Source organism: Artemia sp. Qi Xiang Cuo, chromosome 12 (genome assembly GCF_049724085.1).
Source record: "Artemia sp. Qi Xiang Cuo chromosome 12, ASM4972408v1, whole genome shotgun sequence".
Taxonomy (NCBI): Eukaryota; Metazoa; Arthropoda; class Branchiopoda; order Anostraca; family Artemiidae; genus Artemia; species Artemia sp. Qi Xiang Cuo.
Window position 1 is genome coordinate 22849433 of NC_142805.1, and position 24675 is coordinate 22874107.

Here is a 24675-nt window from a genome sequence, read left to right on the forward strand (position 1 = left end):
TCCTTTTCAGATTCAAAACGAAAGTCAATAATTGAATTAACCTCATTGATCAGAAGTGATGTCAACTTAAGCGAAAAAATAAGTAAAGCAACAATCTTTACCGTACCAGAGCTCCTATATTGTTTTGAGTTTTCTGTAAAGCTCTAATTTTCTATAATGTTACAAACATAGGGAAATATCACCAGTTGATTTATATGCATTAATGTATTGATATATGTCAGATAGGCTGTAAAGTAATAGTTTTTACAATTGGCCATGTCTTGATGCAGCCTATGCAACCTACTGCAAAATACTTGATAACTTTAATTAAAAAAAAAGATACAAATGAATGTGCATTGTCAGTTTAATATACATAAACTGATATTTAGTAATAAAATGTTAATATTAATTGATTTATTAAATTTATAAAAGTAAAAACATTTAAATTTTTTCAGTAAAGTGCAAATTTTGTTCTGGCCTTAGGAAGGCATAGGGATTTTGCACCCAACTTATGTTAATTTCTGCTTGTTTTGAGTTTGACTCGGTTATTTATTGTAATTTCTGTTCGTTTTGGGTTTCATTTATTTATCGATGCTGATTTGTGGTAGTTTCACACTTGGTAGATTATTTGATTTTATTTTTGCTCATTTTTTGTTTAATGGAGTTCTTTACTTTTCTTTGAAAAACTTATTTGGTGGAAAAAGTTTTTTAATTAATTTCTTTTTAAGATTGATTCGAACAGTATCACCGACATTATTTTTTTTTCTTTCCCGCCTTTTCATTAGAATATTGTATAAGGAAATGTGTATTGTCACTATGATGAACTTCCTGAGGGCTAGTATAGAATAAGGATCGATGAGGACGCTGATTATAAATCAACATGACTTTGTCTAAATCATGAAAAAATGCAGCTGTATTTTTCAATCTGAAATATCTTGAAATTAAAAGTCGAATGATTCGTATTAAATGTTCAGCCAATGCCGCCTTTGTAGGACTAAGACTATGATAGAGAATTGTATTATATTTCAATAGAACCTTCTTTACATGTGGATTAACAAAGTCCACTTACACGGTCTATTTGAATTTTTATATGAATCTTGTTCAAAGACGGATTCAAGGGCTTTAGCAATTTCATTTCCTCTTTTTGAGTGCAATGCAACTGCATATGCATAGCGAGTAAAAATGCTTATATTGCAAGTAAAATATACTTTTAGGGTTTATTATGACACCTCTGTATCGCGTCTAGAGTCAAAAGATCCGCTTTAAATATATGCAGGCGGAAAAAGCCATTAGTTTTTTGACAATGGTTACACATGAACCCTATGATTTCAATGAAGTGCAACGCTGGGTTCCTTTTGTAAAATCTCTTTTGCTAGCTTCTTTTTAATTACGGTAACCTTAGCAAGTGTAGTTAGAGAACTTAAACTTCCTGGTTCTAATAAAAAAAAATTCAAACAGACCGTGTAAGTGAATTTGTTAATCCACATGTAAAGAAGGTTTCATATAAATATAATACAATACTCTATCATAGTCTTAGTCCTACAAAGGTGGCATTGGCTGAAAGTTTAATACGAACCATTCGACTTTTAATTTCAAGATATTGTAGATTGAAAAATACAGTTGCATTTATTAATGATTTATATAAAGTTATGTTCATTTATAATCGGTGCATTAATTAATCCTTATTTTATACTAGGCCTCGGAAAATTCTTCATATTAACGATATACATTTCCATATACAGTATTCAAACAAAAAGGCGGGAAAGAAAAAAAAATAATGTCGGTGATACTGTTCGAATCAATATTAAAAGAAAATAATTAAAAAAAACTTTTTCCACAAAATAAGTTTTTGAAAGAAAAGTAAAGAACTCCATTAAACAAAAAATGAGCAAAAATAAAATCAAATAATCTACCAAGCGTGAAACTACCACAAATCAGCATCGATAAATAAATGAAACCCAAAACGAAAAGAAATTAAAATAAACAACCGAGTCAAACCCAAAACGAGCAAAAATTAACATAAGTTTGGCACAAAACCCCTATGCCTTCCCAAGGCCAGAACAAAATTTGCACTTTACTGAAAAACCATAAATGTTTTTACTTTTGTAAATTAAATAAATCAATTAATATTAACGTTTTGATTGCTAAATATCAGTATATTAAACTGACAATGCACATTTATTTGTTTTGTTTTTTTAATTAAAGTTATCAAGTAGTGCGCACGGCCATTATCAAGTAGTAGACACGGCCAATTGTAGACAGAGAAAAGCCAAGACAGATAGTCCAAGTATTTGAGAGGCAAATGTTTAAATGGCTGGGGCATGGGTAAATGGCAAGAGCATGCATGACTCTCAGGTACAGGGGGCCTAGCTGCCCTCCAATCACTTTCGACTATTAAAAAGGGCACTAACCACTCCAATTTTCAATCGAATGAGCCCTTTTCAAAGTTTCTATGACGACTCCTTCGATAAGAAGTGCCCAGGTATAAAGAAAAAAAACACATTGTGCCCACATCGTTCTTTACTTAGGAGGCGCTAGCGCGCTGTCTATGATATATTTGAAAAGGGAAATTACTTGTGGTCCACTGAACTTTTTAAAGTGTGAAAAATCCTATATACTAGACTTAGAACATGTCGTCTTCGTGATATGAAAGATGAAAAGATTCTTGGCAGTTTTTATGATTATGAATTACAAAAAGTTGGAAATAGTGGTATTTATTACTTTGAAAAGGTATTAAAGACTCGTACTCGTAAGGGGAAGCGACAGTTGCTAGTTTGCTGGCTAGGATACAACTCTGATTTTGATTCGGGGATATCCGTTGAAGATGTTCATAATGTCTGAAGAATTTATGTAACATTCATGTCCAATGTTTCCGATCCTCTTTATGACGATTTGAATAAAATGAGAAATTCTTGGACAAAACTTTCCCCATGCCGTTAAATTTGAGGGAAGGTGTAAAGTTGCTCTTGTAGGTTGTATTCTTAAAAATAGATATGATATCCTAAAAAAGGATCGTACATTCGATATAAAAATTAAACCACATGATTGGCAAATCGTTAACGATCAAAATGTAATTGAAAATATGAATTCATTTGAATACCCCTTTGCCACACTATCATATAAGGAGTTTGGGACTATGAACGAATTGTTTCGTGCTATCAACAAAAAATTCATATCGCAAAAATGGAGCCTTTCAATTCAATTATTCAAAGAAAGAGGGTTAAATCTACATTAGTTCACTCATTGACAAAAAAAAAGTTATTCTGAACGATAATCTAAGAGAAGTGCTTGGTTTAAAACATAATGTAATCAACGGTAAAAGTGCAGGAAGCGCTAGTGGCATGAATCGTGTCATTTTCGCAGAGTATCCACTTGCCTTCTCCTCGGACAGTTGTATATTTCTTTATGGGTCCTTTGTCGAGAGATCAAGAGTTGGTAATAGCAATGCCCCCCTCCTACGAGTTCTTGAACGAAAAACCTCTAATGACTACATATATTACTAAAATATAAAGAACCATCAATACATTGCAGTCAATACTTCGTATTTGGAGCTCTGTCAGTTAATATTAAGAAGCGATTTGGGTGATCCACTAGCAATAACAGAAGGTTTGACTGTATTTACATGTCATTTTCAACCCATTCCGTGTAATGGCTAACAGAACTCAGTTTGTATGTCCTGATATTGATTGCTATGTTGCTACTGTTGGACCACGGCAGCTGGGACATGGAATGGACTTTTATAGGGGTCGTTCGTCAATGTCTGGGTATGGTCTCAGTAGTTGGTTTGCTAAGCTGTTTCGTTTTGCACTACCCCTGGCTAAAAATATATTGCATCGTTTGCAGTAGATTTTGCGTCCTCTACATTACATGATTGGAGCTCTGGGGAAGACATTCAAGAAATTATTTTGCTAAATCTCAGGTCGAGCGACTACCAATATTCTTAGAGAGGAGACAACAAAATAATTTACATTTAATTGGGAAACTAAATCATGAGATATTTAATACACCTCAATGGCTGCCTCCTAATGTAAAGAATGATATAAAACTACAACTCGCACCATCCAATGATATTATGTGAAAAGTACTGAACGCTGCACCCGATACAACAGTCTCTCTCACGTCGGCAATATTTCATGTATGAAAACAACAAGTTATGAGTTCTGTTGCTTTAAAAATTGAAAAATTAAGAGTGTCTGGAAATAATATCAAATTGCTCGTGCCTCATACAATCAGGAATCAACGCCATATTACTACAGGTACACGTGCCTATACCGATTCGTCATTTACCAATGGCGAAATTCCTTCAAAATTCACATTGGCTTTTGTAAAAAGTTCTAGCGCCGTTGGATCATGGACAGATTCCCCGCATAAATTTGAACTCGTTGGACTTTCATCGCTTGTATGTAAACTAAATAGAATTCCACTCTATAATTTATCCTTTGATAAAATCCTACACGACCCACTATGAATTGACAATGTAATCCCTAGATCGAGATTCTCAATTATTTGAAAATAGCATAAGTGAAGAAATGTATGTGAAAACACATGGCATCATTGTTTTGGGTTTGTCCGATACGCAAGATGTGAATATTGTCCAGACGGAGAATGTGCGGTTAGAGTTAACCTTTGCCAAAACACTGGAGGAAAGTTTTGCCTTAATCTGTCTAAATCAATTTGAAACTTATTGGGAATTACTCCTGACGGCAGTGTTTTATTAGACTCGGCGCCATCAACACGAATCAAATAATTGATGGAGTTAACATTGACCCCTACATGTCGAAATATAAATCTCATTGCATACCTTCAGATTTTCTGAAGCATATTCAGCATGTTGACAATACCCTAATTATTGTTAATAGCAGTCCATTCAGTGTAAAGACGGGTCTTTGGTTATGCATCTTTCAAACAAGAAGCAATATAGAATTTTTTCGACCCTCTTGGCCTAACGTATACATTCTACACATCTCATATTAAAAATTTTCTTGAGTAGAGTGGAAAATCTATTATTAAAAATTGGAAGTGGGTACAAGATTTATCAAAGAAAATCTGTGGTTTCCATGTCGTATTACATTTTATTTTTTGAAGTCGTAGACTTACATGGATTTGCTCAATATTTATGGCGACAATCCTCGATTGAACGACTTTCTCTGATTCATATTATAAAATTCACGTGTTTCAATTTGCTTATTTGAAGCAATTTCACATACAAAATTCTCATATACAGAATCACTTTCTATTACAGCCAAATAAGAGTCTTTAGGTTTATAATATTAATAGGCAGTATCTTCACAGCGACGTCGTAAAAACCAGACTCTTTTATTATTCCATCAATTGAAGCGTATACCATGTTCTTCATCCCAAAAAAATTTAACGCCACGACGACACCAGTCTCTTATAAATAAACTGAACTCACGCTTCAAACAAACGCAGCTTAAAAAAAAGGGAAATTTTTTTCTTGTTTTCCAAGACAGTGCGATTTAAATCGGTGAATATTTCGGCCCTTTGTCCAAGGGTCGTCTTCAGCACAACATTAAAGAAAAAATGTATATATAAACAACTTACATTAAAATACGAAGTTTAAAACCAAAAATACTTTTAAAAACTTTTAAAACAGCCCCAGTATCCTTACTTCAACGAAGTTCAACCAGGACTGATAAATAAAATGATGAGAGGATGAATTCATTCAAACGAAATAAAATGAAATTATTAACGGCAAGTTTTCAAAGCTAATCTTGCTTTTTAGGAGCTAGTCTTAAAGGTCTTTTTGTAACGGGATCAATACTATTGTCAATTGGTTTAATAAAATATTTTGTTAGATCATTTTTAATTAAATTTGAGCATAAAGAATTCAGTGAATATTCTACTAAGTCCCTATTTAAGGAAATATTTTTATTTATTTTTAGCCTAATTTCGATTGATTCCCGGACCACCTGTTTTATCCCCAAATCACTACTAATTTGAGAAGATTTTTCAAAAAGTATTGTGTGGCTGGGATTATCAAATATATGGCTAGCTAAAGCAGAATCAAAGGAGTTATTAGAACAATTAGTAATTAACGCTTTGTCTATGTCTTCTTTATGCTGGTGTATCCGTTTTTCTAGATTCTGATGAGTTCTGCCGACGTAGTAATTGCCACAATCGCATGGTATTTGATAAACCCCTCTTTGGCGAGTAACTGGGGTTTTATCTTTACCGGAGTTTAAGAAATTTGTGATTTTAAAATTATTAGTGAAAAGTAAATACAGATTGTTTTTTGTGCAAATATTTTTATTTTTGTTGTGATTCTTGGGATGTACGGAAGATAGATTTTATTAGAGGGTTTTTCTGGAGCCTCAAATTGTGAAATATCGTTCATTTTACGACCATGTCTTTTTAGTCTACGGTTAATCGTATTATTGACAAAAGGAATGGGATATCCGTTGCCAAAAAGAATATCTCTGATAAAATTTATTTCTGCTTTTATGTATGAATCGGAGCAACTGTTCAGGGCACGGTCAATGAGAGAAGTTACAACTGCTCTTTAACTTGTGGGGGTTATTTGAATTAAAATGAAGATATCTATTGTTTTGTGTTGGTTTTCTATAGATAGTAAAGTCCAAATTATTAGTATTGCGTAAAATTAGCACATCAAAAAATGGTAGTTTATTTTCAAATTCAATTTCTAGGGTAAACTGCAAATTTCTATCATAAATATTAAGATGATCTAGGAAACCCCGAAGTTCAATTTCCCCATAATTCCAAAGTGAAATTACTTCATCCATGTAACAACCCCAATATACATGTTTTAAAAAATAAGAATTTAATACCCAATTTTCAAAGTTCTCGACATAAATATTAGCCAGTAGGCCGGATAGAGCTGCTCCCATTGGTAACCCATTTATTTGTTGATAAAAAAGAATCACGAAACTGAAAATACATTGAAAACTTTTTACAGATTTAAAAAAATTTAAATAAAACTTCACCATCAATCCCTGTCACTTAATCGAAGACTCATTGCATAATTTACACTTTTCACTATAGTCATCAGCAAAAGTACAATTCTCCCAGGATGACCAGCTGCGGAAAGTATACAATCATAATGGGCATGTGTAAAACATTTTTTGTTTTTGACACTCTCACTTCCAGAAAGAAACTGATTCTCGATCAATAAAATAGTTTCTAACACTTGGTGATGCCTGTTTTGTATAGAGGGAAAACAATATGGCTTCTATCAGTTGGGGATACATGCTTTTGCATAGGGGATCAATGAAATGGCTTCTAGCACCTGGGGATGCCTGTTTTGTATAGGTGGGAAACATAATTGGTTTTAGCACCTGGTGATGCATGTTTTTTGCACAGGGGATCAATAAAAGGGCTTCTAGAACCTGGGGACGCATGTTTTGCAAAAGAAAAAAACAATATGGTTTCTAGCACCTGGGAATAATGCCTGGACATGCCGAATCTTTCCTGGACATGTCAAATCTTGCCTGGACATGCCGAATCTTGCATGGACATGCCAAATCTTGCCTGTGCGGGAATCTTGTCATTCAGAAACAAGGGGCGAGGGATTCGAAACTCCCCATACTATTAAAACTTATGTATTATCCCGACCACACTCCAAGTAATTATATTATGTCGTAGCACCTGGAAATTTTATGAGAACTGAAATTTTACATAAAATTGCGGCAACTGTTCGCCAAAAGAAGAGTGCACCGTTAAATCTTCTTCTTGCACCGTTAAACCTTCTTCTTGTGCCATTAAACAATTGGAAGAAAAGAGTAATCCTTCTGTGTGTCCTAGAAACCTCAGAGGCCTCACTACCGCTATAAATTACAATTAAAGAATAACACTTTACTGCATACTTTGTATTTATACAGTTTTTCACCTTTATAAATTATCGTATTGGCGAATAAATAAAAACTGCCTGAAAATACTTTGCGACATTATAGTAGGGATTCTAGTATTATTAGTAGCCCCTCAACAATTTTAAAGGCACACATACCCACTACTCCTTTCTTCCTTTGATGGTTTAAGATGACGAACATGTTTAACGGTGATCCCCTCAAGATGAAGGTGTTAATAATTTTTTTCAAGAGCCAGGTGTTTGTTACGTAATAGGGATTGTTAACGTCTACTAGTCAAGATGCAAACGTAAATATTACATCATAGTTTTTTTTATTCTTTAAAACCCCGACAAGGCCCAGGAAAACCTTCAGAACCCATTAGAAGATAGAAAGATTTATAAAGACACACACAGGAGGGTTTTTAAACCGGACCATAGGACGTTTTTAACGGCAGCCAAAGAAGGTTTTTAAAGACAGGCATGGAAGGGATTTTAAACCGACCCATAGGAAGTTTTTAAAGGTAGCCATAGGAAGGTTTTTAAAGACAGACATAGAAGGATTTTTAAAGGCAGCCATAGGAAGTTTTTTAAAGGCGGCCATATGAAGGTTTTTAAATACACACCAAGGACGGTTTTTAAACTGGCGAATGAGAAGTTTTTAAAGTTACACATAGGAAAGAGGATGTTTTTAAAGAGGATGTTTTTAAAGATGATATTTCATATTTTCTTTTATTGTGTTTAAAAACCTATGAGGGCCAGGAAAAACCCATCAGGATCCCCATAAAGCATGATTTCTTTGGATTTTAATTCATACGGATTGCTTTCTTCAACATTCCAAGACGTTTTTTACGACATTTTTTAAGATAGTTTTTTCAAGACGTTTTTCAAGACGTTTCGTAAGATATTTTTCTTCAAGACGTTTTTCAAGGACATTTCAAGACGTTTTTAAGACATTTTTCTTCAAGACGTATTTTCAAGACATTTCAAGACGTTTTTCAAGACGTTTCAAGAGATTTCAAGGTTTTTCTAAGACATTTTTTCTCAAGACGTTTTTCAACACGTTTCAAAAAATTTTAAGACGTTTTTAAGAAATTTTTTTCTAGACGTTACAAGACATTTCAAGACGTTTTTTCCAGATTTTTTTTCTTCAAGATTTGTTTGGTGCTTACGTAATAGGGAATGTTGCCTGTGTTAAGAATGACGCATTCTCGCATAACTTGTATCTTCAGGGCCCATGGGAAATCCCCGCTTGTAACTGAGGAGGATACACACATGGATGTAACTTAATGTTGTTGCACACATGAGATGTTACATAATACTCTAAGATATTTCATTTTCTTTCAATGAGTTTTTTTCTTTTTTTTTCTCAGGAAATCTTTATAGTCTAAAGATTTTTGTCCCCTTTAGGGATCGAAAAAGATTTTATCTCGACAGATGGAGTGCTAGACGCCGGGCAAAAGAAATCCTTTCTAATAGTAGAATTCGGGGAACACTTTCTATGTGATAACCTATTCCACGCTCGGAAAATTCCCTGGACCTTGTTTTGAACATTAGGTAGGCTCTTAGAGGCTCAGGCGGCAAGGGATACGGCTGACTGCCTATCTTGAGTAACTACGATCCACTTTTTATTCTGATTATCAGGTTTTAGACTTAAAATCCCTTCATGACCTTCAAGCGTATTCAATTTATCTTTTCGCAAACCAGGATCACTTAAATCGGTAGGAACATTTTTCACAATTACCGCATATGTAGGTTTATCTTCAACTAAAGGGGGAGCGGCGGGGGGGAAAGGCGGCTGGGTTTGAAGCTTTTCTGACAAAGCGCGTATTTCATTAAAACAGGCGTTTACCTTACTGCTAAGCATGGAATATGCCGATGCGGGAATTATCGGGATTTCACTCGCGTTCCCTATTACGAAGTCCGGCACATCTATATCTTCAGAGTCACATACTTCAAACGCTGCAATAATATCGCCAATACTATTTTGTTGGGCGTTATTACCAACTCGCCTGGGTGGAACTTCCCTCGGAAACGCTTTCTGGAGGAAAAGCTTTCTCGCATCTAACACATCAGTAGCCGAACAAAATTCCAAAGCGTGATCTTTAATCGAATCGTGGGAAATCCCTTGTTCGAGATTTTTCTGTATGAAATTCAACACTGGATTATAAATAAGTTTATCTTTCGCCCAAATTCCAGGATTAATCATTTTCACTTACAGTAATATAGTCCATAAATATGTATCTTATGTATAATATGTATCTTTAAAAAGGAGGGAAACTCAAGAATTCAATATTTAACAAAAGGAAATACCCATATCTAGCACCTCCTTTTTAAAGATACGCCCATATGTATCTTCAAAAGGAGGAAAACTAAAGAGTAGAATATCTAATAAAAGGAAATATCAATATCTAACACCTCCTTTTTAAAGAATCACCAATATGAGTTTTTAAAAAGAAGGAAAACTGAATAACTCAATATCTAATAAAAGAAAATATCAATATCTAACACCCCCTTTTTAAAGATACACCCCATAAATCTTCAAAAGGAGGAAAACTCAAGAATGCAATATCTAATAAAAGAAAATACCAATATCTAACATCTCCTTTTTAAAGATACACCCATATGTATCTTTAAAAAGGAGGAAAGCTCTAGAATTCAATATCTAATAAAAGAAAAAATCAATATCTAACCCCCTTTTTAAAGATACACCCCATAAATCTTCAAAAGGAGGAAAACTCAAGACTGCAATATCTAATAAAAGAAAATACCAATATCTAACATCTCCTTTTTAAAGATACACACATATTTATCTTTAAAAAGGAGGAAAGCTCTAGAATTAAATATCTAATAAAAGAAAAAATCAATATCTAACCCCCTTTTTAAAGATACACCCCATAAATCTTCAAAAGGAGGAAAACTCAAGAATGCAATATCTAATAAAAGAAAATACCAATATCTAACATCTCCTTTTTAAAGATACACCCATATGAATCTTTAAAAAGGAGGAAAACGCAAAAATTCAATATCTAATAAAAGGGAATATCAATTTACACCTCCTCCTTTTTAAAGATACACCCATGTATATCTTTAATAGGAGAAAATCTGAAGAATTCAATATCTAATAAAAGAAAACATCAATATCTAACACCCCCTTTTTAAAGATACACCCCATAAATCTTCAAAAGGAGGAAAACTCAAGAATGCAATATCTAATAAAAGAAAATACCAATATCTAACATCTCCTTTTTAAAGATACACCCATATGCATCTTTAAAAAGGAGGAAAACGCAAAAATTCAATATCTAATAAAAGGGAATATCAATTTACACCTCCTCCTTTTTAAAGATACACCCATGTATATCTTTAATAGGAGAAAATCTGAAGAATTCAATATCTAATAAAAGAAAACATCAATATCTAACACCCCCTTTTTAAAGATACACCCCATAAATCTTCAAAAGGAGGAAAACTCAAGAATGCAATATCTAATAAAAGAAAATACCAATATCTAACATCTCCTTTTTAAAGATACACCCATATGTATCTTTAAAAAGGAGGAAAGCTCTCGAATTAAATATCTAATAAAAGAAAAAATCAATATCTAACACCCTTTTTAAAGATACACCCCATAAATCTTCAAAAGGAGGAAAACTCAAGAATGCAATATCTAATAAAAGAAAATACCAATATCTAACATCTCCTTTTTAAATATACACCCATATGTATCTTTAAAAAGGAGGAAAGCTCTAGAATTCAATATCTAATAAAAGAAAATATCAATATATAAAACCCCCTTTTTAAAGATACACCCCATAAATCTTCAAAAGGAGGAAAACTCAAGAATGCAATATCTAATAAAAGAAAATACCAATATCTAACATCTCCTTTTTAAAGATACACCCATATGCATCTTTAAAAAGGAGGAAAACGCAAAAATTCAATATCTAATAAAAGGGAATATCAATTTACACCTCCTCCTTTTTAAAGATACACCCATGTATATCTTTAATAGGAGAAAATCTGAAGAATTCAATATCTAATAAAAGGAAATACTAATATCTAACATATCCTTTTTAAAGATACACCCATATAATCTTTAAAAAGGAGGAAAACTTAAGAATTCAATATCTAATAAAAGGAAATACCCATATCTAACACCTCCTTTTTAAAGATACGCCCACATGTATCTTCAGAAGGAGGAAAACTCAAGAATTTAATATCTAATATAAGGAAATACTAATATCTAACATATCCTTTTTAAAGATATACCCAAATGTATCTTTAAAAAGGAGGGAAACTTAAGAATTCAACATCTAATAAAAGGAAATATCAATATCTAACACCTCCTTTCTAAAGATACACCCATTTGAATTTTTAAATTAATTAAAAAACATTTTTCCACAAAATAAGTTTTTCAAAGAAAAGTAAAGAACTCCATTAAACCAAAAATGAGAAAAAATAGAATCAAATAATCTACCAAGCGTGAAACTACCACAAATCAGCATCGATAAATAAATAAAACCCAAAACGAGCAGTAATTACAATAAATAACCGATTCAAACTCAAAACGAGCAGAAATTAACATAAGTTGGGCTCAAACCCCCTATGCCTTCCCAAGGCCAGAACATAATTTGCACTTTACTAAAAAAATATCAATGTTTTTACTTTTGTAACTTTAATAAATCAAATAATATTAATATTTTGATTAATAAATATCAGCAAATGTTTATTAAACTGACAATGCACATTTATTTGTATTCACTTCCGAACTACGTTGAACAAAATGGCTATCTCTAAGCTTTGATTGAATATTTTTGGGAAAATGGAGGGCGTTAGAGGGGGGTTAATTACTTTCCACTCACTTTCGACTATTAAAAAGGGCAATTTCAATTTCCAATCAAATAAGCCCCTTTTGAAATTTCAACAACACCTTTCTATATAAACCTTAAATACCCCCAGGGCACAAATTACAACCCTTGCACTAAAAGGTCTGATAGAGTTTTTATCCTAAAAGACCTAATTTCCAGAACTTTCGACTACGTTGAACAAAATGGATATCTCAAAATTTTGATTAGATGTGTTTGGGGAAATGGCAGGCGTGAGAGTGGGGTTTGATGCCCATTTCAATAAAAACCTCATATGCCCCGAGGGTATAACTTATAATCCTTGCCCTGAAGACTATGGGGAGAGTGTCCCACTCAAAGGTATAATTTCCTGAACTTTAAACTTTGTGGAACAAAATGCCTATCAAAAAATTTTGATCGGATATGTTTGGGGAAACGGTGGGCTTGGAAGGGGTGTTTGTTGCCTTCCAATCACTTTCGACTATTAAAGAGGGCACTAGCCATTTCAATTTCCAATGGAATGAGTCATTTTTGAAGTTTCTACGACGACGTGTTCAGTAGAAGCCTTATATGCCCCCAGGGCATATTTTACAACCCTTGCCCTGACGACTGTGGGGGAGTGTCCTCCTCAAAAACATAATTTATATCTGGAAATCCCAAAACACTGAATAAAATGGCTATCTAAAAATTTTGATTGGATGTATTTGGGAACAAGGTGGGCGAGAGAGGGGGGCTAGTTGCCGTCAAATCACTTTCGACTATTAAAAAGGGCACTACACCTTTGAATTTCCAATCAAATGAGCCCTTTTTGAAGTTTCTATGGCAAAGATTTCAATAAAAACTTATATGCCCCTAAGGCATAACTTCTAACACATGCCCTGAAAACTGTGGGGGAGTTTTCTGCTCAAAGGTACAATTTCTTGAACTTTAACTGCATGGAACAAAATATTTATCTCAAAATTTTGACTGGATGAGTTTGGGGAAATGATGGGCAGGGAAGTGGTGTTAGTTGCCTTCCAATTACTTTCGACTACTAAAAAGGGCACAAGCCATTTCAAATTCTAATCAAATGAGCCCTTTTTGAAGTTTCTACGACAACGCGTTCAGAAAAACTTTATATGCCCCCAGGGCATAACTTACAACCCTTGTTCTGGGGGCTGTGAGGAGTTGTTATCCTCAAAGACCTAATTTCCAGAACTTTAAACTACGTTGAACAAAATGGCTATCTCAAAATTTTGATGTATTTGGGGGAATGATGGACGTGGGGGGCTAATTGCCCTCCCATCACTTTCGACTATTAAAAAGGGCACTAGCCCTTTGAATTTCCAATCGAATGGGCCTGTTTTGAAGTTTCTAAGACAACACCTTCTATAAAAACCTTATATGCCCCCAGGCCATAACTTCAAACCCTTGACCTGAGGGTTGCGAGGGAGTGTCCTCCTTAAAAATATATTTTATATTTGGAAAAAAACTACGCTGAATAAAATGGCTATATAAAAAATTTGATTGGATGTGTTTGGGGGAATGATGGGCGTGGGGGGGCTAGTTGCCATCCAATGACTTTTGACTATTAAAAAGGGCACTAGCCCTTTGAATTGCCAATCGAATGAGCCTGTTTTGAAGTTTCTATGACAACGCCTTACATAAAAACCGTATATGCCCCCAGGGCATAACTTAAAACCCTTGCCCTAAGGGTTGTGGGGGAGTGTCCTCCTCAAAAACATATATTATATCTGGAAATCAACTACGCTGAACAAAATGACTATCTCGAAATTTTGATTGGATGTGTTTGGGGGTATGATAGACGTGGAGGGGGGGGCTAGTTGCCTTCCAATCACTTTCGACTATTAAAAATGGTACTAGCCCTTTGAATTTCCAATGAAATGAGCCTGTTTTGAAGTTTCTACGACAACGCCTTCTATAAAAACCTTATATGCCGCCAGGGCATAACTTAAAACCCTTGCCCTGAGGGTTGTGGGGGAGTTTCCTCATAAAAAACATATTTTCTATCTGGAAAACAACTACGCTGAACAAAATGGCAATCTCAAAATTTTGATTGCCTGTGTTTGGGGGAATGATGGGCTTGGGGGGGGGGCTAGTTGCCCTCCAGTCACTTTCGACTATTAAAATGGGCACTATCCCTTTGAATTTCCAATCGAATGAGTCTTTTTTGAAGTTTCTACGACAACCCCTTCTATAAAAACCTTATATGCCCACAGGGCATAACTTAAAACCCTTGCCCTGAGGGTTGTGGGGGAGTGACATATTTTATATTTGGAAATCAGCTACGCTGAACAAAATGGCTACAACAAAATTTTGCTTGGATGTGTTGGGGGGAATGTTGGGCGTGGGAAGGGGGCTAGTAGCCCTCCAATCACTTTTGACTATTAAAAAGGACAATAGCCACTCCAATTTACACTCGAATTAGCCCTTTTCGAACTTTCTACGACGATTCCTTCGATACAAAGTGCTCGGATATGGAGAAACCAAAAACATATTGTGCCCACATCGTTCTTTAGTTAGGCAGCGCTAGCGCGCTGCCTATGATAGGAGCAAAACTCAATAATATAATATCTAATAAAAAGAAATATCAATATCTAACATCCTCTTTTTAAAGATACACCAAATAAATCTTCAAAAGGAGGAAAACTCAAGAATTCAATATGTAATAAAAGAAAATACCAATATCTAACATCTCCTTTTTAAAGATATTAAATAAAAAAAAACAAGTTTTTTAAACTGAAAGTAAGGAGCGACATTAAAACTTAAAACGAACATAAATTATTCCGTATATGAAAGGGGCTGTCCCCTCCTCAACGCTTCCCTCATTACACTAAAGTTTATTTTTTTTTTTAAAAATAGAGTTGTTAGAAAGAGTCAAAATTTAGAGTCCAGAGTGAGGCGTTGAGGAGGGGACGGCCCCTTTCAAATACGGAATAAATTCTGTTCGTTTTAATTTTTAATGTCGCTCCTTACTTTAAGTTTAAAAAAATTGTTTTTTTTTATTTAATTTATGAATGTTTTTTATTTAATTCAGCTTTTATTTGCATAAAAATTTTACTTTGCTTTTGCTAAATGGATGTATTTACAAATTAACTTACGTAACTAACTTCTATATTCGTATATTTTTCTTCGGGCAAAAAATACAAAGTTGCAGATTTTTGCAGATATGAGCTTGAAACCTATGTAATAGGGTTTTCTGATACGCTGAATCTGACGGTCTGATTTTCATTAAAATTCATTCACTTGTAGGGGATGTTTCCCCCCTCTTTAAAAAATCGAGTAAATTTTCTCAGGCTCGTAGCCTTGTATTGACTTGTATTGACCTTGTATTGACCTCTCCAAGTATTGACTTGGGGGAGAACCCCCTCACATACGTTATAATTTCTGTTCGTTTTAAGTTCTAATATTCCTTCTTACATTTCAGTTGAAATGTAATTATTCTGTATATGAAAGGGGCTGTCCCCTTCTCAACGTCTCGCTCTTTACGCTAAAGTTTTTTATTGTTTAAAAAAATAAAGTTGTGAGACAGAGTCAAACTTTAGCGTAAAGAGCGAGGCGTTGAGGAGGGGAGAGCCCCAAACCTCTGAATCACACAGGCCGTTTAGTTAGAATAGATAGCTCTTTTGAAAGCACTAAAAAGAACTGTAGCGTAAAGAGCGAGGTATTGACTTGGGGGAGAACCCCCTCAAATACGTTATAATTTCTGTTCGTTTTAAGTTCTAATATTCCTTCTTACATTTCAGTTGAAATGTAATTATTCCGTATATGAACGGGGCTGTCCCCTCCTTAACGCCTCGCTCTTTTCGCTAAAGTTTTTTTATTTTTTAATAAAATAAATTTCTGAGACAGAGTAAAAATTTAGCGTAAAGAGCGAGGGTTTGAGGAGGGGGCAGTCCCTTTCATATACAGAATAATTTATGTTCATTTTATGTTTTATTGTCGCTCTTTACGTTCAGTTTAAAAAACTTGTTTTTTTTATTTAATTTATGATAGTTTTTTAGTTAATTCAGCTTTTATTTGAATAAAAAATTTAATTTTATATTTATATATTTATTTATTAACAAATTAAATTAAGTGAATAAATTATATATTCTTGTATTTTTATTTTGACAAAAAATACAAAGTTGTAGATTTTCGCAGATATGAGCTTGAAACCTATGTAATAGGGTTTTCTGATACGCTGAATCTGACGGTGTGATTTTCATTAAAATTCTTTCACTTGTAGGGGATGTTTCCCCCTCTTTAAAAAATCGAGTAAATTTTCTCAGGCTCGTAGCCTTTGATGAGTAATACTAAACTTAATAAAATTTATATATTTAGAATCAGCATTATAAACACATTCTTTTGATACATTTATTGACATCAAAATTCCGTTCTTAAAAGTTTCGATTACTATTGAGCCGTATCGCTTGTTTTTTTACTGTTTTTTTTTATTACGTCTATGTTATTACGCATATGAGGGGGTTCTCCCCTTAGTCAATTCCACGTTCTTCACGTCAAAAGTAAAAAAAAAATTTTATACACAAACCCCTGAATCACAAAGGCCTTTTAATTACATTATAGAGAAAATTTGAAAGCACTAAAAAAAACTGTAGCTTAAAGAGCGTGGTTTTGAGATGGGGGAGAACCCCCTCATATACGTTATAATTTATTGTCATTTTAAGTTCTAATATTCCTTCTTACATTTCAGTTGAAAAAACTTGTTTTTTTTTATCTAATTTCTGATCGTTTTTTAAATAATACTTGGAAATCCAGCGCCCCCTTCATAGAAATGTACCTTACCCCAAAGGAACATCCTGCACGGAAATATTCTCCAGAGTAACACCCTCCTCTAGCCTCCCCCCCTCCAGAAAAAATCCTTCCTGAAAATGGTTGTATACTTCCCAATAACCAATAAATAATGCTGGCAAGTCCGGCGTCCCCTTCATGGCAATTTCCCTTCCCCCATGAACGCTTCCTTCATGAACAGATCCTCCAACATAACCATCTACCCACCCGTACCACCCACAACCAGAAAAAAAACCTCCAGAAAACTTCTGTATACTTCCCAATAACCAATACTATATGTTAACATTGGGTAAAGTTCATAACTTTTAGCCCTCCCTCTGGGAACTTCGGGGGATTAAGTCATCCTAAAAGACATATTTATCATATTTTCGACCATGCTGAACAAAATGGCTATCTTAAAATTTTGATCGGGTGACTTTGGGAAAAAAATAAGCGTGGGAGGGGGCCTAGTTGCCCTCCATTTTTTTTGGTCACTTAAAAAGGGCACTAGAACTTTAAATTTGCGTTCCAATGAGCCCTCCCACGATATTCTAGGACCACTGGGTCGATACGATCACCCCTGGGGGAAAAAAACAAAAAAAAGCAAACAAACAAACAAATGAACACGCATCCGTGATCTTTCTTCTGGCAAAAAATGCAAAATTCCACATTTTATAGATAGGAGCTTGAAACCTCTACAGTAGGGTTCTCTGATACACTGACTATGATGGTGTGATTTTGATTAAGGTTCTATAGCTTTTAGGGGGTCTTTCCCCCTTTTTTTGAAAATCAGCCAAATTTTCTCAGGTGCGTAACTTTTTATGGGTAGCACTAAACTTGATGAAAGTTATATATTTGAAATCAGCATTGAAATCTGATTCTTTTGATGTATCTATTGGTATAAAAACCCGTTTTCTAGAGTTTCGGTAACAATTGAGCCGGGTCGCTCCTTACTTAGGCCTACAGTTTGTTACCATGAACTGTTTGATACATACATATGTGTCTTTAAAAAGGAAAGGAAGAAAACTCAAGAATTCTATATCTAATAAAAGGGAATATCAATATCTAACACCTTCTTTTTAAGATAAACCAATATGTATCTTCAAAAGGATGAAAACTCAAGAATTCAATATCTAATCAAAGAAAATGGCAATATCTAACACATCCTTTATAAAGATACACCCATATGTATCAAACAGTTCTTGGTAACGAACTGTAAGTAAGGAGCGACCCGGCTCAATGGTAACCGAAACTGTAGAAAACGGAGTTTTGATACCCATAGATACATCAAAAGAATCAGATTTTAAGGCTGATTTCAAATATATAAGTTTCATCAAGTTTAATTCTACCTATCAAAAGTTACGCGCCTGAGAAAATTTGGCTGATTTTCGAAAAAAGGGGCAAATACCCCCTAAAAGTTATAAAACCTTAATGAAAATCACACCATCATATACAGCGTATCAGATAACCATACTGCAGAGGTTTCAAGCTCTTATCTACAAAAATGTGGAATTTTGCATTTTTTGCCAGAAGAAAGATCACGGATGCGTGTTTATTTGTTGTTGTTTTTTTTTTTTTTTCCAGGGGTGATCGTAACAACCCAGTGGTCCCTCAATATCTCGAAAGGACTCTTTGGAACTGAAATTAAAAGTTCTAGTGCCCTTTTCAAGTGACCAAAAAAATGGAGGGCAACTAGGCCCCTTCCCACGCTATTTTTTTTCTCAAAGTCTCCCGATCAAAATTTTGAGATAGCCATTTTGTTCATCACGGTTGAAAATATGATAACTATACCTTTTAGGATGACTTATTCCCCCGAAGTCCGCGGGGAGAGGGCTGAAAGTTATGAACTTTACCCAATGTTAACATATAGTATTGGTTTTTGGGAAGTATACAGACGTTTTCAGGGGGGATTTTTTCTGGTAGTGGGGGGGAGTGGGTCAGGGGTTATGTCGGAGGATCTTTCCATGATAGAAGTTTTCATGGGGGAAGGGCTATTGCTATGAAGAGGGTGCCGGATTTCCAAGCATTATTTAAAAAAAGATCAAAAATTATATATATAAAAAAACAAGTTTTTCAACTGAAAGTAAGGAGCAACATCAAAACTTAAAACGACAGAAAACATTACGTATATGATTGGGTTTATCCCCTAGTCAATACCTCGCTCTTCAATCCAAAGATTATTTAGTACTTTCATATGAGCTATTTATTCTAATTAACGGCATTTGTGATTAAGCGGTCATTTTTAAAGAATTGGAACAAAATCCGAACTTTAGCTTAAAGAGCAAGGTATTGACTAGGAGGCGAACCCTCTAATATATGTATTAAAAATATATGAATATAGAAGTTCATTACGTAAGTTAATTCGTAAGCTACGTATATTTATTACTAATAAAAACGTTCGTAAATAAAATTAAACAGGTTTCGAGAAAGCCATTTAACCAAATAAAAGTAAAATTAATATTCAAATTTTCTTTAATTATTCATGTACGGTGAGCCAGAATCAAAACCTGCATTAATTCAAAAACGTTCAAAATTAAATAAAAAAAAATAAGTTTTTTTAACTGAAAGTAAGGAACGACGTTAAAACTTAAAACGAACAGAAATTATTCCGTATATGAAAGGGGCTGTCCCCTCCTCAACGCCTCGCTCTTTACGCTAAAGTTTGACTTTTTCACAACCTTATTTTTTTTAAACAATGAAAAACTTTTTCGTAAAGAGCGCGGCGTTGAGGAGGGGACATGATAGGAGGAAAACTCAAGAATTCAATATCTAATAAAAAAAAAAAAACATCTACATATGCAGTTATACAGGTTCGGAAGTAGCGGACGGCCAACTAAAAAAAAAAAAAAACGTGTGTGAAAAATCAGAAAAACATTGGCTAAAACTTTTGTCACCAAACAGACTTCGAAGGTGCATCTTTTCTTTGACGGTGTAGTTGTCTCTGGGAATCAACAAATTGTCAATGCTTTGATGTTCACAAACAATAAGCCCTATCAAATTTAACTAATTAGTTTTACTTAGTTATTTTCACCATTCAAAGTGGCAACAGTGATTAAATTTTACATACGATAAGCCCCCTCAAATTTAACTAATTAGTTTTTCTTGGTTATTTTCACAATTCAACATGACAACAATGATTAAATTTGTATACAGTCTAGATTATTCATAATTTTGAAACACTAAAAAGAAAAATCTTCGAAAATCGCATTTTTCAGGCATGAATAGACCAAAAATGAGTCCAGGGAAAAAAATGTTTATTTCATGTCCTTAAGGATCATTTCTGATGAACCAATAATTAAGTAAAAAACTGTAAATGCATCGATCTCATTTTTATTGAAAATCTTGATCAAGTTACTTGTTTTTGCGAATTCTGAGAAAAAGAAGAGAACATAAATCGCAGAAAATGTGTATGACCTCTAAGAGCTGAAGAAAATTTGGTTTTTAGGGTATTAAAATTAAACATAATTTCAGGAATACACATTATAGTTTTCTTAGGGAGTCTAAATCGCAGAAAATGTGTAGGATCTCTAAGAACTGAAGAATATTGGGTTTTTAGGGTACTAAAATTAAATAGAATTTCAGGAACATATATTATAGCTTTCTTTGGGAGTCTAAATCGCAGAAAATGTGTAGGACCTCTAAGAGCTGAAGGAAATTTGGTTTGTAGGATACTAAAATTAAATATAATTTCAGGAATATACATTATAACTTTCTTAGGGTTTTATTGCTCTATTGGTTTATTAAACGTACGAGGTAATATTTTAATGATTTATTTAGCTCTTATAGTATTAACCATAATTATTATGTCAATATCAGCTATAAATCAACTGCATATTAAAAATATATTTTATTTTAATTTTAAGATGGTTAGTCCAAATGAAGAAAGCATGACCTGCAGAGTGAAAAAATATTTCATAAAGCTCATATTCCTAATTTTGATGTGTGTCTCTATAGATCAACTGGGCTTACTAGCGACATTAAGAGAAATACCTTTTGTCAATTATCTGGATGAAATGGATTTGAGCGTCCACAGAACAGTAGAGTCTCTAATGAACAATGAAAAAAACAATTTGAAGCCATGTTGTACTACATATCTAAATTACAGCAAAACCTCTTGTGGATCTCATAGAAAACCAAATTTAGTGATTGTTGTAAAGTCCGCATTTGAAAATGTTATTAGAAGAAACGCAATTCGTGATACATGGGGAGGGGATAATTCCCTTCATCTTGAGGTTCGAACAGTATTTTTATTAGGAAATAGATCTAATGATGTTCAGTCTCTAATTGCTGCTTCACAGGAGAGTAAAGTGTATGGTGACATTGTTTTCGGTGAATTTGAAGACACATATTATAATTGCACCCTCAAAACGTTGACTGGTTTGAAATGGGCGGCTGAACAATGTAATGATGCACCTTTTTATTTCTTTGCTGACGATGATGTGATTGTACTTTTAAAGAACTTAGAAGAAGTAATTCATGCTCATAAAAACGTTAAAAATCTCTATTTAGGGTATGTATTCAATTCAAGGCCAGCACGACAGAAATTTTCAAAGTGGTATATTTCAATTGATGAATATCCTTATGACCACTGGCCACCCTACGTTACTGGAGGGTTCTACTTACTCAATTTAAGAACTTTAAAGAAACTTTACTTTGCTTCATATTACGTTCAGCGTTACCGTTTTGACGATATATATTTATCCTTCCTTGCCTTACATACTTTGGTAGTGCCCATTCATTGTGATAGGATTCATTTTTGGAAGAAGCCATATTATTCACCAGACATGTATAAAAATATTGTGGCCTCTCATGGCTTTAGTGACTCAAGTGAGATGAAAAGTGTTTGGAAAGAGCTGAAAGCCTTAGGTTTCGCATGATTAAAGCTTCCATGTATATAGTTTTTCTTCTTCCTTTCTTTAATATTTTAAACATTTTTGATGTATGATAACATGACATTTATGTATGTTTTATTGAACACGATGAATTATGCTATGAATCCACGATTGTTGCTTTATCTTAGCTTTAGTGACTCAGCTAAAATTAAAAGTGATTTGAAAGTGTTGAAAGATTTAGGATTTGTATGAAAAAGGAATCCTTTTCATCGCGTTTTATTTTCTTATTTTAGACGTTTTGGGAATAAATGTGTGCTTGATATATTCATCTATTTTATTGAAGCGAAAAATATTTACCAAGATTTGTACGGTATTGTTTCATATGGCTTCAAACAGGGCTTTGTAACGTTATTTGTAATTATTTGTTACTTATATGCAATTACGAAGTTCAAACAACTAAAATGTAATATCAAATATTAACTGAAACAAATAATTAAAATTTCGATTAATTTCAAAGTACTGTTTTGGAAATAATTGGGGTACATTAAATTATGAATTAAAAATCCATATTTTCAAAGATTAGGTAGGAAGATATTAGTAGAAGATGGGCCTTGAGCCAATTTTGGCTGCTATGAGTTGTTAGTAGAGTACGGTTAGTTAGGCAGATTCATGCTACGCCCAGGTTTATTCTCCCAAGTTTCACAAACAAGTTAATCAGTTGTAAATCAGGCAAAGCAAAAGGAAAAATAGCATAGAAAATAAATAAAAAGGTTTTTCTATTGTCCAGAGAAAAGATCTTGGTTCCCAATTTGGGTTTTTTCTCGAAATTCCATTTCAGTGCAAGTTGTCTTTCTTCTTGAAGCGGTTGACGGCCTTTGAAAACATAGTCTTATTTCATCATCTAAATTTTACTTCGCATACATTAAAAAAAGAAGAAGAAAATATACAGTTAATGTTCACTGACATACTTCATATTCGTTTTCGGATTCTTCTTCTTGACCAGGTGATGGATGGGCCAACTAGAAGTTCTCGGAATTGTGGAGCTTTATCTGATTGTCTGTAGAGACATATCTTGTTCCTAGTTGTGGTTTTAAGACCATGATGGCTTCAATATTTTCTTTCTTCAACCTTTTCCTATTTTTTTGCCTTGACTTCACTCATCCAAGAAATAATTATATTATATTCTGCATTTGAATTCAGTAGGGAGAGCCCCCTCTAGGCAAGTTCTTCCAGATTTGGAAAAATGTTTTCTTAGGTGGAGTTTCTTGTTACGCGTATTGTTCTCCACATCAAGTCTATAGTCATTTTGGTCATATCTTCTTTACAGAGTCACTAAAAGCATATAGTAGCTTGGTCCACATGGAGTCAATATCTGTGAGTTTTGGCATGATACTTGGAAAACGGTTCATTACAACACTTAGCGTCGAAATACTGGTTCTTTCAGTTCCCAGAACCATCTTGGGATTTGCAAACTGAAGGGACTTCAAAAAAGGATCATCGTGCGGGAATCGCTTCAGCGTCTGTATCGTTACGGTAATATAGAAACATAAACATCTTTTTCGGAAAGTGCTTACGTCCTCGGGGGCAATTTTACCACTCTCCATTGATGTCACAAGGTATTCCACACATTCATCTTCTAATAATACGTCATCTAATGATCAGAAATGACTCGGATTTGATGGTTTGACTTTTGTACAGTCTTTGAGAAATCTGTCATGGATGAAGTTGCTAAACCAAGTCTTGATGAACTCTTCACACTCAGACTGCAAATCTCCGATGAGAATCTTCGCAGATTAGAACAAGGAGTTGAATGAGTTTAAGTCGTCGAGAGTATACTTAAGAAAAAGCAAATACAATTTTGTGAATGGGTTGTTCATTACTAGTAAGAATCAGATTCAGTTTAATGAAAACAGCTGTCATCGACACATTTAAAAAAATGCAATAAAAGGCGCTGTTTTTTCATGAAAAACACTTCGCCAGATTTTATTAAAAGCACTTGTAAAGAAAGGAACAAAAGAGTTACTGAATCTGTTTGTGCGGCACGAGACGGGCCGCACACGTATTTGCACGGCATTTTAGATGGTAATATTATCCGATGTACAGAAATAAACAATAAAAACTAGGCCAAAACGAATCATCAGCCGAAAACGGCGATCACGAAGACTTGGTATTTCAAGTGACCTCAGAGCGGAGCTGTAGTCTAAATATTTGTCACGAAGAATGACTTTCACAGCTCGTTTCTGGATCCCCTCCAAATCATCACTTAGATTATCTATGTGATGAACTTGCGGGCTCCAGACGGACACGCATATTCAAGGATGGGCTGAATAAAAGTGATGTACGCCTTTTTCAGTTGATATATTGGAAAACCTAGGCGGATCATCACCACTAGTGTCCGCATAGCATAATGCCCCTTCTTTACCAGCTC

General features: G+C 34.1%; 1 protein-coding gene across 2 annotated transcripts in view; it reads left to right on the plus strand.

The window, feature by feature from the left end:
* The window catches only part of LOC148945903 (beta-1,4-mannosylglycolipid beta-1,3-N-acetylglucosaminyltransferase brn-like), a 206318-nt gene extending 183249 nt beyond the window's left edge, over positions 1 to 23069 (plus strand). Inside the window, exon 2 of one of the 2 annotated variants that reach the window (XM_089097725.1) lies at positions 21279 to 23055. In XM_089097725.1, coding sequence (XP_088953851.1) covers positions 21279 to 22292 — 1014 coding nt within the window. In that variant the 3' untranslated portion in view covers positions 22293 to 23055. Of the gene's footprint in view, positions 1 to 21278 lie in introns of both variants that reach the window. The other variant, XM_089097724.1, reaches the window with a different exon arrangement.
* The last annotated feature ends 1606 nt before the right edge of the window (positions 23070 to 24675 follow it).